This window comes from Periplaneta americana, chromosome 6, assembly GCF_040183065.1.
Source record: "Periplaneta americana isolate PAMFEO1 chromosome 6, P.americana_PAMFEO1_priV1, whole genome shotgun sequence".
In the NCBI taxonomy this organism is placed as follows: domain Eukaryota; kingdom Metazoa; phylum Arthropoda; class Insecta; order Blattodea; family Blattidae; genus Periplaneta; species Periplaneta americana.
This window is the reverse complement of record NC_091122.1, coordinates 65,359,101-65,377,717: the sequence shown is the minus strand read 5'-3', so window position 1 is coordinate 65,377,717 and position 18,617 is coordinate 65,359,101. Positions and strand designations below refer to the sequence as shown.

The 18,617-nt window shown below is 37.5% G+C and overlaps 1 protein-coding gene across 1 annotated transcript in view; it reads left to right on the top strand.

The window, feature by feature from the left end:
* The window catches only part of LOC138701393 (uncharacterized), a 124,574-nt gene extending 106,543 nt beyond the window's left edge, over positions 1-18,031 (top strand). The window contains exons 13-14 of the mRNA XM_069828243.1: positions 16,548-16,716; positions 16,829-18,031. Of these exons, the coding sequence (XP_069684344.1) occupies positions 16,548-16,716; positions 16,829-16,841 (182 nt within the window). The 3' untranslated portion in view covers positions 16,842-18,031. The remainder of the gene's footprint in view (positions 1-16,547; positions 16,717-16,828) is intronic.
* Positions 18,032-18,617: the final 586 nt, after the last annotated feature.

The window sequence follows — 18,617 nt, the reverse complement described above, 5'->3', positions numbered from 1 at the left end:
GCCATGTAGTAAGTTCTGGAGGATAGGACTCTTAATGACTGTCATAAATTTTATATAGACTTTGGTAACGGGGATTTTCTGCTACACAATAGCGAAATGTGTCGTTTCTAGAAATCATTGTCCATAGATCACTTTCTCCTCGTGCGCGTAAAATGTTCCGTGTTATAAGTGCTTGACATTTTTCTTTTATTGCCATTATTAGAAGACCTATTTTCCCTTTCGGCAAAAACAACATCATGTTTTCTTTAGTTTGCAGAGGTCACCTTTCCAGATGCAGCAGCTGACTGTACGTCCAAGAAAGTGGAAGAATTTGTGCTAGGTAGCATAATTCTGACGAACAGAAAACATTAACATCTCACACCCTTTCAAAAAGATTCAGATTTCTATGTATCTTTTAGAACAGTGTAACTCTTGTGAGCGCAGTTGCCTTTGTCCAGTTGATTTCAACCATTCATTCGTTGAAAAAACGACAAATAGTCGTTCCTCTTATCTTCGCTTGCCGTACCGTGATGGTATTACATTAAAATGTCAGGTCAGCTACCCGAGAGTAACAAGAAAAACTTTTGTGAGTTCACTTGTGCACAGGAGACTACACTGTGTGTTGCAAACATGTCACAAAGGAGGAAGATGACATCATCAGCGTACACTTCGCTCGTGAATGACGGGCACGTTGTTCTGAATTTAAGTTGTGATGTGCCATTCGAATAAGGTGTTCCATACTAAGAGCAAACAAAAACATAGACAAAGGACCTTCTTGGCGTGCAGATGATTGTATGAGAATTCATTTTGTAAAGAAAGCATTAACTTGAACACTGGAATGCGTAGTAGGTACTGTACATATTTTTGATAATGGTAATTATTGTGATCGGTATGCAGAAACATTTAATTACACGTTGTAGGTACAGGTAATTGATCCGGCCAAAAGCCTTATTAAAGTAAACTGAGAACAATGCTCAATTTATCGACATTACGTTCTTCATAATGAAACACCATATCACCAATGGTGGAAGATTACATATAAAACTGATTTTTCTGGGACACTACATGTTTGAGCAATTTCAAATATATCCCGAAAGACTGGTTTCAATTTATTGGCCAATACTTTCACAAGCAACTTGTAGTCAGCATTAAGCGAAGTTACATATAAGACGATGCTCCTGCATCTTATTTGGATTATTCTTTTTCAGAATTAGTGTCACTACTCCATCACTGAAGCCATCGAAAAAGTTCCATTATCTAAAATATAATTCATCAGCTCCAGTAATATCTTTTAATTAATATAAAATTTATATGTTAGTGCATCAGGGACCAGGGACAGTGTTCTTGGGTGCGCCTTCTAATGTCTTACGAGATTCTTCTTGAGTTATTGGCAGTAATAATAGTAGTAGCAGTAATAGTAGTAGTTGTTGTTTCTGTTGCTGGTGATGTTGTTGTTACTGCTGTTTTGTTGTAAACTGAGATGTCTGTTCACACTCTTCAATAAGTTTTCTGTTGCATTCAGTGATGCACGAGATGCAACGTAGAGTGAAGTATAAAAGTTCTCAACTTTTTTATTCAGTGTCCTGTAGTATTTACAATTCCGTTCAGCAGTGTGGAACTTGGATATATATTTAGTTTTATCATTTCACTTTTCTTTTACTAAATGGTAAACGCACATCGCTTGTCTTCGTTTACGGTCGGTACGCGTGTCCGAACAATCACCCATGCATAAGTATGAGGTAGATATCACAAATATTTTACTTAGTTTCAACTATAGCTAGACATTTATTTCCATCGCTTTTTGTGCCTCATATAGTTCAGTTAACATCTGGTAATAAAAGTTGAGGATGAATATCGACGAATATCTGCAAACTGATAAAAGTATTTAATTCCAGTTTTTATTATCTTCATCTATTGTTTAGGTTACATTGAAGTTTGAATTTCTGTCTCTGCTGTTTAAAGTTTCAAAATGTCACGGTTTCCTTTATATATAACAACGATTCATTGAGTTTCCAATAACTTCCACCGAAAGGGGGTGTTGTTTGCATGCCTGCTAGGAAAGATAGACACAATCATGATAAGAAAATGGTGTAGGGATAACTTGTATTCTGTATAGATTTGCTGAATGAGTTCGCGTTATGTAAAAATGATCTAATCTCCAATATACATTCTGTCGACAAAAGGTACGTTCTACGTCGTTACCGCGAAGCAGTTCTCATTTATCCATTAATTGCAGATCTCTTGTCAAATTTTCTAATAATGGCGTTAGGTTATATTTTTCAGTTTGATCTTCTGCGTGTAACACACAATTCCAATTTCCACCTATAAGTACTGATGCGCCAAAACTTCTGACGACGAGGAAAATATGTGAACCATTACTGCAGATCGACTGACATCACCTGGCCGATCTTTCACCCAACCACCAAGTGCCAACTCGTCCTTATCATATTGTTGAATTTCTCTCCAGTGTCTCCAGCGTTGTCACCTACTTTCGATTAGTGGTCGATATAACATAGTTTTCACATCCTTCATGATGATTTCATCAGACATGGCAACACAGTAACTGACGCAATCATGAGAATCGTACTCCAGTTCCAAGTAGCTTGGCACTCCCACGTCGCAGCTGGTAGGTGATATGTACTGCACTAGCGTTCGATTTTCTAGTCAAAGCCACAAAAGTTTTGGTAGTACAGTAGTCGATTGTATCGATGACGCAAGAACAAAGGAACTTCTTTAATAATAAAATGTTCTCTCTCCTGATGATGGTTGGTTCCAGAAGGAAGATAGACATTTATAATTTGAGTGTTATTGAGACTCGTGGATATCAGTCTACCACTCGTATGTTTCTTCAAGGGAATCAATATCCATACCAGTACGGTACAATAAAAAAATTGCAGTACCACGATTGTTTTCGCTTGTATTTACGACATATTACGGATCCAAGAACTGGAAATTATCAGTATTTACTTCTTGCAATGTCATTTTGTCTAATGAAAGCATTAGGCTAAGTATCTGTTATTTGTGTTTCCAGTATACAATTTACATTTAAAGTTACATAATTGCGAAATACGAGGCCTCTCTAAAAAGTATCCGACCTTTAGCCAGAAAAAATATTTCAAATACCCTAATCCCCTTCAAAGTAGGCCCCTTGTGCTTGCACACACTTAGCCCACCGATCCTTCCACTGCCGGAAACATCTCTGGAAGTCTTCTTTTGGAATGGTGTTCAGCTCCGTCGTCGCGTTCCGCATTATCTCTTCTCTACTCTCAAAACGGGATTCTTTCAGTGGTGTCTTCAATTTTGGAAACAACCAGAAGTCGCAAGGAGCCAGGTCTGGAGAGTAGGGAGGTTGGCGAACGGTTGTAATTCCATGTTTGGCCAAGAAAGTGTGGATCAATTGGGATGAATGTGCGGGGGCGTTGTCGTGATGCAAGTGCCAGTTGTTCGCCGTCCACATGTCTGGTCTTTTGCGCCGAACTGCATCACGGAGTCGCCGGAGAACATCGTGATAGTACTCCTTTGTCACTGTTTGTCCTTCCGGTGCGTATTCGTGATGCACAATTCCACGGACATCAAAGAAAACAGTCAGCATCACCTTGATTTTGCTTCGCACCTGCCGCGCTTTCTTCGGCCTTGGAGACTCGGGATGCTTCCATTGCGACGACTGTCTTTTTGTTTCTGGGTCGTACCCGTACACCCATGTCCAGAAGGTCCTGTGCAACGTTACGACGGAGGTGTTTTTGTTCCAGGGACAACTACTTGGGCACGAATTTCGCAGCCACTCCGTTCATGTTCAAATCATCACGCAAAATTGCATGTGCAGAATCTTTACTCACTCCAACCTCTTTGGCAATCTCCCGCACGGTCAAACGACGATCTGCCATCACCAAATTTTGCACCCTTTCAACAACAGCTGCACTCCGAGCAGTTTGGGGTCTGCCACAACACTGCTCACTCTCAGCTGATGTGCGGCCATCTTTGAATCGGTTGAACCACTCCTTAATTTGTGTTACACCCATCGCATCTTCCCCAAACACCTGCTGAATCTTACGAATTGTTTGACTTTGAGAATCACCAAGCTTTTGACAAAATTTGATGCAGTATCTTTGCTCAATTCGTTCAGTCATCTTGCGAGAAAACTAAATTCGACAAACACTTAGAACAGCACCTTACTTGGCGACCACCAGCCAGTGACTGGCACAAGCGAATGCGGTGAAAAAACTCAAGCATGCGCATTACGGTTCCTCCTTCCACCGTGCACAGTGGCGCCGCCTTAGAATCACTACTTTGCGCGGGAAAATTTAAGGTCGGATACTTTTTAGACAGGCCTCGTATTGCATACAACTGAGGACAAAGAACCCTGTAAGAGGTAACAAGACTAAACGCCAGTAAGACATTTACAGTACACACTTACTAAACATTTGACATATCCAAGTCAGTATTCACTCGGCAATGGTAATGGTAGAGTTTATATTCCCCTTATGATTGGATTTCCTGTCAACACTGTCTTTCTTGTTGCTATCTTTAGTACGGCCACATATATCACATGGATGGGGGTCTTTGTTCTCGTATTGCTGCTATAATCTGTGCATTTCGAACTGGCGAATAAAAGTCACGTACAAACTACAAAAGTACGGACCACGCACGAGTCACTGAACTGAAGCACTGGTAATTCCGGCTATACCAGCTGACTTTAGTCAAGGAAAATGATCCAGGATTGGTTAAGCACACATGGCATATACAGTCCATTGCTTGACCTTGAGCCGCCAGTTCGAAATGCACAAACTATAGTATTATGTGACATGTTTTTGTCTGTAGCGTCACGTGGCTACGAGAAAGCAGGCTACGGCGCGACGTCACACTCTTAGACATAACATGGCCAACATTGAAAAATGTATATATAAATGCACTTTTAACATGAGTTTAATATAGCTATTCCTTTGTTTTTTAGAACTTTGAACATGTATTTATATTAGGCGATTGTCAAGATGGTCATGACTAGACCATGATAACCACGTGACTTCGATTCGTGGCGAAGCCTATCTTTCTCGTTAGCCACGTAGGCCGCGCATCTCGACTTCTCAAACGTGGGTCCCTTGAAAAATCCTGCTGTATTGTGAGTTTTAGTTTTTTTTAAGGAATTTCCACTGGTTCTTCTAATTGTAAAGTACAGCATGACTCTAATCATGAAGCTTTATATTGCGGGGATGACTTCGAATCAGGAGAAATTTATGTTGTTTTCATGCACCCAGGAACTGTGTTATGTTCATCGGAGTCTGTCACCTCTTCTATTGCATTCTCTGTCCAGTCTGGTTTCTCCAACGCAGAATGTTCCGTCCTCCCGGTCGCTACTTTTGTTACCTCTGTCTCGGATGAATTACCTGTTTCGTCCTCTGCAGGTGCGTCTAGCTCCAAGAACTTCGTCATACTTAGCCCTTCATGTAATGTGGATATTCCTTGTGAAAATTTCCCCATAACAGTACTGTAGGGCCGCGTTTAGTAGCGACTTCATAGTCCTGATTATGACGTAATCGCAATAAGCGAGATGTATTCTAAACATATTGCAGTAGTTGGTACTAGCGTACAAAAAACATTTGCTCTATGTTTGCAGCACAAGTATATTAGAATTCCGATAAGGAGAACAAGACTACGCTCTGTGGATGTAGTGGCAAGTCTTTATTTATGATTATAAGCTCACTGCCAAGTGTTGTGTCCTGCACACTTCCTTACGACGTTATTGAACTTTAAACAATGTAAAATATAAATGTAGACATAGACTATCCCAGTTGAATATTATGTGAATTAGCAGTTAAGTGTCATTTTTAAATTATAGTTTTTTGCCCAAGATCAGGTCTTTCAATGCAAACCCAGCAATCTCAAATTTTCCCTATTTTCTGCCTTCCTCTTAGCCTCCGCATATGATCCTTGTGTCTTAATGTTGTCTTTCATCTGATATCTTATTCTGCCTCGAACTTTTCTTCCGTTCATTATTCCTTTCAGTGCATCATTTAGTAGGCAGTTTCTTCTTAGTCAGTGACCCAGCTAATTCCTTTTTCTCTTCCTGATCAGTTTAAGCATTATTCTTCCTTCACCCAGTCTTTCCAGCACAGTTTCATTATTCTGTATGTCCATTTCACACGCTCCATTGCATTGTTCTCCATATCTGTATTTCAAATGCTTCTAGTCTCTTCTCTTCACTTCGTCGTAATGTCCATGTTTCTGCCTCATACAGTGTCACACTCCACACAAAGCACTTCACTAGTCTCTTATTTTAGAAACCCATTTTTCTATTAAAAGCTTTTTTTGCTATTGCTATCCTCCTCTTGACTTCCTGACAACAGCTTATAGTACATCCAAATATAACAGTCTAACTTGTATATAAATGTTATTACGCTCACATAAAACAAAACAATGTGCTTTTCTCTCCAAATGCATAGCTAAGACAGAGTTATCACTAGCATTAGCACTTTCATTCCACTACCATCATTACCACTTCCATCATCTCCACTTACTCGAATTATTTCGTCCATAGTAGACTCGCATTGTTACAGAGGCAGGTGGCAAGTTTGGAGTTACTCGCTCCCTCAACCATTAATTCTAGAAGCTGGTGGAGTTCACCAGTAGTTGAGCCACCTTTATAAATGAGAAGACCACCATCAAGAAATTTGGTTTCGAAACCTATATCTACTATTAAAAGCGTTTTGGGTTTGTTTTCTTCTTTTCTTTTCTGCCACCATTTTTGGAAAGTCAAATCGGTGTCTATCGAAGACTCAAAGAGATAACTTGTCTTTGTTCTGCTCTAAAGCGTTTAACTTTTGTGATATTCCTGCAACGCCAATCAATAATGTTCGGTCGTTCTCGAATGAGTCTTCGATCCTGTAAAATCTTCCGCAGAAACTTCATGCTTTTTAGCATAATATTAAAAAGACATTACAACATTTTGTTATTTCTCTCTTCCCTCTAAACGCAAACAGTGACGTTGCACAGAGGCAGAGATTTAAGTAATAAAAGAGCTGTACAGACTATGGAGCGGTAATGTTTATGAACGGATGATGCATAATGTTATCTCAGGTTCAGCATAAAGCACGCATAGGTCGCGAGGTTAGCTTCCCCTAGCCCCACTTCTCCGCTCTCGGAAGTAGCTACTAAACGTGGTCCTACAATATTACTCAGTAACATTTTCCGTGACTGAACACTAACTTGTAGGGTTGTTTTCCTTCTTGGGCAGTCTTTTTTATGTTTCACTTGCATCTTTAATGCACGGATACCGTTATTAACAGGAGATGAAAAAGCAGTGCTCCACTGATCGTCCTTCACCAACTGAATAATACCATATCTATTCAAAGCTGTTACCATTGAGTTCGGCACCTCCGGAGGAAGATTAAACATTTGACTGAAAACCAGTTTACAAATTATTTTTATCCGTGTTTGTTCACAGTTTCCGTATTTAAAGTAGGTTTCACCTTCATGTTGGTGAACTATTTTATAATATACAGATAGAGATATTACTTTTATACACAGAGATTCTCCTTGCGTGTTCAACTGCAACATATCTACTTGATCTGTATTTGTGTTTAGAGTTTGTTGTGTCCACACATGTAACTCCAGAGCGTGAAGCAGTTGCTTCAAATTGTAATTTTAATGTGTTAACAAGCGAACAGTAATCACGTTCTGTTCCCTCTATTTATTGCAGTCTTCATATCACTCGAAGAAGCAGAAAACAAATATTGATGACTAAGAAGTGATACCTCGTATCTACAAAAAAGGTAATTTAGTTTAACTATGTAATTATTTTGTTCACAAAATTGTACAGTTAACTAATATTTTATCCTCCAGTAGATCATCTTGCAAAGCAGAAACATATATAAAAAGTTTGTCTATTTTGAGAAAAATAATTTTTAAATATTTTTTATTCATCTGGAAATTTACAGATACTGTTGTGTTTAGATAATTTGGTCGGTGTTATACGCGAACATTTGAATAGGGGTGATGCGAGTGAGTCAGTGAGAAGGAGGACAACTGTATGCATGCTGATGTAATTATGGCCAGGCTTAGGATCCGGGACACTTTAGCAATGTACGCACAACTTGACTATAGAGTTCCTTGAACATAGTAGACAGACATACTGTGAATGTAACAACGTCAATGTGCTGCGTTATATTCTACTCTTAATACAGGGTCTTTCATAAGTAACGAGTCTATCGAAAAATGAACTGTTTTCGATAATTTTTGAAATGATGTTCATCCTCATGAGAAAGAACTCTTCCCGGTGCCGTACACTCGATTTGAAAACAAACACACCGTCCTCTAACCGCCAGAGGTACTAAACGAAAGAATGGTTATTGTTTTAAGCCTTTATTAAAACACATAAATGTAAAAACAGTTTCAATTGTTGACAAATTATGGTGTACAATTTTCAAAATGTCTTCCGTTCTGCTGAATGCACAAATGTAAGCGACGTATCAACTCTTCATGGACTCTGGTGAGCATGTCAGGCGTAACCATTTGTATCATGTGTTCAATTAGTTCCACTAATTCAGGAAAGGTGCGTGGCTTAGTCGCATAGACACGATCCTTGCTGAATCCCCAGAAAAAGAAGTCCAGGGAAGTCAAATCAGGTGATCGCGGAAGCCAACAAATTGGACCTGTGCGACCGACCCACCTGCCTGGAAATACTTCGTCTACGGAATAAACGCTTAATTTGAGCGACACTGTTTTCATGTTCAAACCAAGGAGCAATTTTTCTCTTCTGCAATAACGTTAAGCGGCTGCGTGGCATTTTATCATTCCAGTCTATCACAACAATGTGTATAGGCATGGCCATGTGCCATTATCCTTGGCGTATAGAAGGTCATGCTCCAGGTAATTTTAAGTCCTTGGCATATAGAAGGCCATGCTCCAGGTCATTTTAAGTTGGTATCAAATGCACATTACACATGGATAAGTAGCTTCCTCTGACGGCGGGGGAGGAGGTGTTTGTTTCCAAATAGACTGTACGGCACAGGGAAGGGTTCTTTCTCGAGAGGATGAACATGATTTCAAAAAAATTATCCAAAATAGTTGATTTTTCGATAGATTCGTTACTTATGAAAGACTGTAGTACAATCTAGTGACGGTGGAAAATGGAGCACGATACCCTCACAAGTTTTCATGTCCTCGGCGACGTTGAAGGCGTTAGAGTTACAATGAACAACTATGCAACTAGATCGAAAAAACTGTTCACTATGATACTGAAAATGCATTGTGATGGCCTGAATTCATTTCGTACGGAGAGACGGAAGAATACTATACTTCTGATCACGAACCGGATTGCACACTAACGCACAGGTAAACAAAACTTAACGCGCCGCCTCACTCCATCTTTACTCCGTTGCACTGTAACTTCACTTCATTCTTAAGTTGTTTCAGATTTTAAGCCTGGTTATAGCTATGTGGAAAAACAATGGTCACGTACCTGCATTCCATGGGCGATCACAGTTTTTCCACTCACTGTTGTCGAAATCTCGCACTGAACACATGCAGTCTTCCCTTTTCACTATTCCACTAACAATAAAATAAACTACAATTTCTCTATTGGTTCCATTACGGTACTAATGTTTTTGCAGTAATTAGTATACTACGCACTTGTACGAGGAAAAGAAGTGAGCTCTGCAGGAACTGCACGGCGACTATAGGTATCTTACAAGCAAAACTCAGCTCGAACTCCTCGCGGCGCGCATGCTATATCCCTCTTACTCCCCTGCAGTAGGCGTGAGAGCATGCTGGGAACGGGAGCATACGTCATCTGCGCGAGACAGTCACGCCCGCTGGTTTCTACGCACTAAGTTTTCATTGTTGGATGCCTATAACACATACACCCTTTTTTTCCTTGTCAGTATCAAATGGACTTGTCTGGTTTACTGCGCATAATTTTATGACCGGCCAAGCTATCTAAACACAATAGTAGAGATAATACATCTTATTGTTAGCCATCGGTATATAAGAATGTAAACACTGGATAGGCACTGCTGTTTGTTACGTGATCTACAGACTGTTCATTGTAATCAAGTCTTCAACGCTCACATAATCAACTCATTCATACACTACCGTGGTCGAAGCCACACATGTGACTCGAGATGAATACTGCTGTTAAATGTACGGCTCACGAAGTGGTCATAATTACACAATATTTTCATAAGATACTTATGTAGAACATGATCTCTCAAGTGAAAATTATAACAATAGTGTTGAAAGCGAGTTTAGTTCATGTCTTAATCTAATGGCTGCAGACTTGAGGTTGTCATAAATCATTGAATACATTTCTTCAGTTCTTCTTGTATTAAACATAATACAAATGAAATTACTGCGTTATAAACTTTAGCATGTATAATGAACACTTGCATAACTGCAATGGCACCGTCTAAACGTTCCATCTGTGAAGTAATGTTCAGATCTACTCAAATGTTCAATGTTCCGATTCGTGCAGAATATTATGATTCTATCCAGATCTTCTCTACCGAAGTTAAATAGGATAAATTGTTCACCTTTCAATGCCTTATCAAATGGCTGATTTATTTCCACATCTTGAAAATTTCTTACATTTTGCAGTTAACGCTGATTTTGTTATTTGTTAACAGTTTTTCTTGGTTTTTTTCTGTCTGACAGATTGGCTAAATTTCCAAATTCCAACTACACATTTTCCAGAACGGAACGGACAATTCGGGAGGACATTTCATTAGGACGTGCTTCCGCACTAGACCTAACTACATTTGAAACTTTCCTCACTTCAATGTCAACAACACAAGCTTCATGGAGATGCTTATTTGTGCCATTTTTTTTTTTTAAGATTATATTGTTCAAATCAAAATTTGTGACGCATATAGAATTGCAGCGGGTCTTTTCTGTACACCTCCAATATCGCTTGTCCTTCTTCCTGTTAGCCGAATGTAAATGATACACGAAACCGTCATACACAAATTTTGTTTATTCTTCTATGTATCAATTAGTTAGGTCATACTTTTACTCGTAAATTTCGATTGGATTTAGAGACGACCAATCATTAGTAACACTCCTAACAATTACTACAATTAACTTAACAATTCATAAATTTGAAGAGACTATGGATTTTTTTACTTTGAACTATTTATGGACTTTTTGACTTGGGATTATCTGCCTATGGTCTTTTTGATTTTGGACATCTTTTTCATATTGACAAAATTTTCATTGAACATTTTTTCCTTGTTGACATTTTTTTCTTGGACATTGCATTTCTGAACCAGCAGCGACTATTTCAATATTATTATGCAAAAAACGGCAAGAACTATTGATATTTGTTATGTTTTTGGAAGTTCAAAATCAGAAGCAATTTTTCTTGGGTCTTTTGCAATATTTTGTAACTTGTGATTAAGTGCTTTAATTTTATATTACTATCGAATGTTTAAATGGAAATTTCATCAATAATATTTGTGACACAATAGTCGCTGCTATAGTTAATGTATAGTTAAATAATTAAACAAAACATAAAAATGATACACAGCAAAATTCAACTCAAAATAACACAAACAAAAGGAAGTTGACAGATTTTCAAGGGAGATGAAAATGACGTTAGGCCTAGTTTGTAAGAAGAAAAAGATTGTCTACAGTACAATTATAATAGTACATGCATTTCGTTCCTTTCTTGTATATTATATACTTAATAGTGTTAATACACAGAAATGTCTATAATTTTGTGATGCTGTTATGTCCGATATTCCCTATCTGTAGCTCAATGGGCACAAAAATTTGGACTCAGGCTAAATTCACACAAATTGCAAACTATAATAATGGTACCAACGAACATTAAACAAAATAAATCTAGCCACTGTGTCGAACATGAAAATAAATAATACCACAATTACATACAGCAAAACAGTGAAAAATTTAGTAGTATACTTAGATTCAAATTTAACTTTTCAAAGTCAAGTGATTTACATATCGATGACTGAGAACCAGACTGTTCTAAGTCCAACTTTTTATAAGAAAGAAATCTGTGTTTCATTGTGTTCCAGTTCTTGTCTGCATATATGAATCGAACAAAATTGTAAATATTCCTCTCAATAAGGGTGCTATGAAGCTATTCCAAATTGTTTCATGAAGCTTTGAATGTCAGGAGCTTAAAATAGCTCTCCTGAAAAAAAAAACCGTAAAATGGACAATCTCGTTCTGGGCCATCGATATGTAAGAAAACTTTTTCTATAATTCATTCCCTCAAACACTTGACCAATTCTATCTCTTAGCCTTAAAAAGAATCTCATTCAGACTTCAGTGATGCCCCATTTCGATTATTGCGATTCTATATTCAAGAATCTAAATACTGATCTTGTCCACAGACTGCAGCGTGTTCACAATATTTGAGTTCGTTTCGTTTGTAACATTAGAAAATTTTTATCATGTAACACCGTCACTAGAACTGTTGTCTTGGAATCCACTTAAAGAAAGAAGAATCTTCAATTTCCTCTTATTAGGCTACTTAGCATTTCGTTTTGTTTACATTTCACTACCTTGAACCCAGAACATGTATTACTCGACTGAGGCGAGTGGAGCCGCTGACGTAATGTGAACTATCGCGATACGGTATTACGAACGCAGGAGCAGTAGAGTTATGGCTCCGGGTTGCAGGACTCCACTGGCCTTGGTCGAATAATACCTTCTGTCTATTCCTCTGCACAGAACATCCGTCTACTCATCTTTCAGCATATCGATTCCACGCCTCTGGAATTCTCTCCCTGACTATGTCAGAGACTGTCGGACAATATCACAATTCAAATTTAAATTAAAGAATCACATTCTAAATCATGGAATTGCTTGTTAAATACCTGTCAAGTAGCACAACTTTGGCTTAACCCAGATCTGAGGATAACATATAATAAATGTTGTAACTATTGTCAGTATAATCCTTAATAGGTAATGTATTTATTATTATTAAATGAATTTTGAAATCGTCTCACCATTTGTGAGCTGCCACAAGGAACAAAGAGTACTTAAGCATACAAATGTTTGTTTTGACAAATGAAACTCCTACAAGTACAGGACTGCAAATACATTTTTAGATTAGTAGAAATATACCTAGTTTTAGAGAGAGACATAAGTATTAAGAAAAAGTAAAGAGTGCTAATGAACTTAGTTTCATTTTGAATATAGATGATGCTTTAGTAGCGCAATTGGGCCTTTCAATGTAGCTAAGGTTACAATCGGAATAATAGATATGGGTATTCCAAGCCTCTTAAGCACATGTTTCATGAAGAGAGTAGCGGTACCTCTTGCTCCAATAATTAAAGTTATTATTATCACTATCATCATTGCTATTACTGTTATTTCAACTAACTTTCCCTTTTGTATTAGCTTAATAAGTGCTCTGTAGCGTTCTTTGACACTCCTGGCCCTCTATAGGGCTTTAATTTAATTTGCAATATTTTTGTAACTGTTAGTATTTTTTATTTCTATGTGCTATTTGGTAGGATGGCATAGAAGACCCTATGGTCTAAATCCTATCACATTAAATAAATAAATAAATAAATAAATAAATAAATAAATAAATAAATAAATAAATAAATAAATAAATAAATAAACAGTTGTAGCCTTCTCAGTCAGCGCTGCCGGCTACTCATTATCTGCGCCACATTATTGACTCCGGCTTATATGGAGACGGCTGTGTGGATATACTGTCCAATTTAAATAAATATGATTAAAATATATAAAACAAACAAAACAAACATTATATCAGTAAATGGATAAGATATGTAGATGACACTTTGATCATATACCATGATACTAGTTCTGATAATCTTTCGAAGAATATCAATAATATCAATTCCAAAATCTCCTTCACGAAAGATGAAAACAATAATAAATTTAATTTCTTAGACATGACAGTGGAAAAATCTAACAAGTCGTTTTATTTCAAAATTTTCAGAAAACCAACACAAACAACACATTTAATTTCTTCGCATTCGAACCACCCATTTCAATATAAAATAGCTAGCCTTAATAGCCTAGTAAATAGACTTGTAAACATTCCTATGAAAAGCAAGATTACAATAAAGAATTAGGCATTTTTTACACAATCGCTTCCGAAAATAGTTACAATAAAACAACAGTAGATAATGTAATAAAACGCACAAAACAAAAGAAATTAATTAAAGACAATAGTACACTATCGCAAACAATTTTTTACATTCACTTATTGTAATAGTTTCACGTATATAATTACAAATACGTACAAGAAATTTAAATATGATATAGCGTATATCGCCAAACATCTGCGTAATTGTTTTGCAGAGATAAAGATGTGGGGTGAAGCGTCATCTTACATGAAGATATCGTGATTGCTCAGTCTAGGGATGACGAAGTTCTGTAACATGCTGTAGCAGCGCTCCCCGTTTACTGTAACAGTCTGTCTTATTCCATTGTCTACACCTGTGGAGTAACGGTTTGCGCGTCTGGCCGGGAAACCAGGTGGCCCGGGTTCGATTCCTGGTCGGGGCAAGTTACCTGGTTGAGGTTTTCCGGGGTTTTCCCTCAATCCAATATAAGCAAATGCTAGGTAACTTTCGGTGCGGGACCACGGACCAGGCGCGGCTCGTCTTTAGGTTCACTGGTTCACTGAACCCCCTGTCTCTTGAAGCCACTCATTCCCTTCATAATTAAGAGTAACTATAGAAAGAAACTGCTGGATGTTCGGCTTCTTTTGGTTAGAGCATAAGTGAGTTATAGCCAGTAAAGTCAGGCGAAATAGTTGGATCTGGGGGTTCATTCTCAGAAGTGAACCAGCTAGACCTTATAAAACAGCCTGCGGCAGTGGGAACACGCTGAGAAGTAGAGGAAAAGTGTGTTAAAAAAACTCTGTTGTCGCCAACGAAAGCTGTGGCTCCAACACTGTCCTTCTCTGTCAGTCACACTAGAGGAAGCGCAAAGAAAGCTGCGCAGAGAATGATATTCGGTCCTCGTGCCGCCATGCTCGTTATAGGGCTGCTATAAATCACCTAATGCTGATTACACGGCGCATTCGAAAGCGCTGTCTTGAGCTGTTCGTATCTTGGAGTGTTGCTGTGCAGAACAGATAGAAGCCAGCGTGTGCGTTACATATTCTGCGTTTTATCCCTGATATCAGGAGTTTTATATAGTTCAAAGTGTGTTCGTTAAATAACAGAGTTCTGTATAACATTCTATGTACTTAACAATGCCCCCCGTTTCGCTCTAAATTAGGAAGTGCTAATAAAACGTTACACAGTCAAGCTCGGGTGAAAACGTTTCTTCGAAGTACAATGGAGGAAGAACGTCTAACGGCCTTAGCAATGCTATCCATTGAAAAATCTATGGTTACGGAATGTGTTGATTTCAACGAGAGAGTGATCAACATATTTTCAACAAAAAAGGACAGAAGGATGGATTTTCACTACAAATATTCAACAGCAACACCGTCCTCTTCCGAATTACTGGGTTAGGTGAGTATTTGATTCTTACAGTTTGATTGTATGTTTAATTTTTCTGAAAACGAGTTCATATACACGAAAACAGTAATGCTATAAATTAATGTCGTGATTTATTTAGGAGTACCGATATTCAATATATGTGAACCCCCAACATCAAATATCACGAGCAGCCACTGCCACGGACTCATTTCACCGGCATTATCACCTTCATCTCATTCAGACGGTAATAACCTAAGATACTGATAAAGCTTCGTAAATTAACCTACTAAAAATTAATGGTAGAGTTAACACGTGTAATTGAGGTTCGATTTCCGATCAAAATAGGAGGCACTTTCCAACAATGTGGCCTCCACGATCTCCAGATTTCAATCCGGCCGACTTTTGGTTGTGAATTACCTTAATGAACGAGTTTTTCTGACATTCAACAACCCTACTGCAATTGAAAGTTGCCATCTCGCAAGAAATTGCCAATATTCCAAGACATTATCTGCAAAATGTGTGCATGGTGTCGCAGACAGAATGCTGTACGTTGAACAAGAGAACGGAGGGCATCTTCCAAATGTTTTGTAAACCCCGTTGTTTGCCCAAAACTGTGATGTTTTTATTTTTTCTCTATCTCAAATATTATGATATTTATAGCGGTTTAATGTTTGAACTGACTTTTGAAATACTCTATAATATTATAACCATATTACAGGGAGATTATTGTACTGCGGGATTCCACTCCGCTGCTAGCGCGGCATTCGCCAGTAGCTTATCTGCGTCTGTTTTGCATTTCATAAGCGCTCCGTTCCACAGCGTAATAACTCCCGTCAGCTGGACCAGTACGAAATACAGATATATTATTTCTGCAGTAAAAACCCCTTCCACTTTGGGTTCAAATAAAATAATGTACCTAAATTAATTTAATAAATAACATCAAAAAGAAAAAAAAAAGTTGTTCTCGGAACAGAACTCGGACTCTTTTGAATGAATTCCTTGTCTTTCCACTGCGCTACAGAAACATGAATGTAATGTTGCCTGAATTAACATATATATATATATATATATATATGTACGATCATTAAGCTATTGTTACATGATTTGTTTTTAATATTCCGATATTATTTTATTTTGTAGGCACGGCAAGAGCTTCTTTTGTTAGATTTGTCTCTTTGAGAGACAGCTTCACACTGCAACTGCAATTAATGAAATTGGAGCTTTCCGGTGGTTCCGGAGGAAATGTAAAGCCACAATGGCATCTAATGGAGGCTTTATCATTTTTGGAACCTTGTGTTCATCATAGAAAGTATGTAACCATGATATACCTATATATGAAACTGAGAAAATGGTACATAACGCATATACATAAACTAATACACCTCACTAATTTTGTAATATTATTTCTATTTCATGTATAGAAACTACATCTAATTTGACGGAAGTGGTGATGGAGGAAGAAAATACAGAGACACTACAGAGTAATGATATCCAGCCCAACAATTTTCAGATGTCTCCCGTATCTTCTCCTGCAGATCTTTCTCAATTACGACAAGTACCGATACCCTTCCTGTCCCTGGTGGTGACACTGCAACTCCAACCTCAACTGTTTGTAACACATTTAAGAAGAATAGCTTCGGGAATAGAAGACCATCTCAAAAAATTAAGTAATTCGTTTGAACCGCTGAGAGATCTAGAAAAAGACTGTGACTACACACTTTCTCTTTCGGTCTAATTCAGCTATAAAAAGTTAAAAAAAAATCCGGCAATGAAATTCCAATTTAGGAATAAAATTAGATCCATTATTAATGATATTGAAGAATGGGAACTGCATGAACTAATCTAAATCCAAACTGGCAATTCTATGATGTTCTACCCCTTATATTGCATTAGGCCTATATTGACTCGAATACATGAAGTGAGCATAAACAAATCATGAATTAAACAAATTGGGAAACCTTTTATTGAACAAGTGTTTATTAATTGTCTGTGTTTTTTTATTTTCTTCCATGGTATAGACTATAACTTAAAACAATGTTTAGAAAATGTTGTTTGTGTTTCTTGTATGGGTCATTCCATGTCAAAGGACCCTTTATGCCAAAAAGTTAAAATATTTCAAAGTAATTGTAATATCCATATTTCTAGAGTAGATGAACCTTTATACCTGATAAACAGTTAATTTCATGAAAATATTAAATTATTTAATGTCTATGTCTCCTAATTTGCTTAATAACAAGGGTCAATTTGCCTTTAGGTGACTATGCTTGCGTCTGTGCTTACTTTTATATGAATGTTTGTAACAATGTTTGACATTTGTAGGCTATGTGTATTTTTTTAATTAATTTCAATAGCAGTTGTATTTGTTTGTTTCCTCTGTAAATAAATATCTATGTCACATTGCTGCTGATGAAAATATGTAAACTTAACATGTCTCCAAGTGTCACACACGCAACATTTTCAAATTAGAATTTACGTGGAATGTCAATGTTTCTCTGCAAATACTATTATATAATCTTAAAAGTATACATTTTATTTATATCACCAACAAGTTACAATCATATACATAATCGAAGAGAACAGAATTGAAATAAAATCTTCACTTGCTTGAGAAGGAGATATATTATTTCGTCACAAACGCAACAAAGATTGACATTTTATTTCTGTTAAGTGTATTCTTCTTAACCAAAATCAAAACTTCATAATTGAATTAAGTAGTTGGTGGTTAATATAAGAAAATAAAATTGTTAGCTCTTAAAACATTTAATCTACAGGTCTTTCGTAAGTGAATCTCCTGTCAAAATGTCACATACGCAACCTTGGAATGACCCGTATAGTAATTGAGAAAGTAGTCGGAAAAGAGACCATGGACAAAAATCAAACTTAAGATAAAGACGTAGAACAGTGATGATCATCAACTGGACCGAAAGCGAGCATGTGCGCTCTACACTGCTCCCGTGCAGAGCAAGCGGGCATTACCTCATCCTCGGCATTATGCAACCCTATCTCCCGTTCAGTACCGACTGTTGGCAGAAGCTAGTTGCAATGTTGAATAGAAGTAGTAGGCCTGTCTCTCAACGGTCATCATCTCCTTCGGGAAGAATTTCATTCACGATTTCAAGATTTGAACGTATAGAGTCAGATGTCAAGATTTTCATAGACTAGTGTTGGGTAAAGTCATTCTCTTTCCAGAACTTTTTCGAGTGTTCCGGT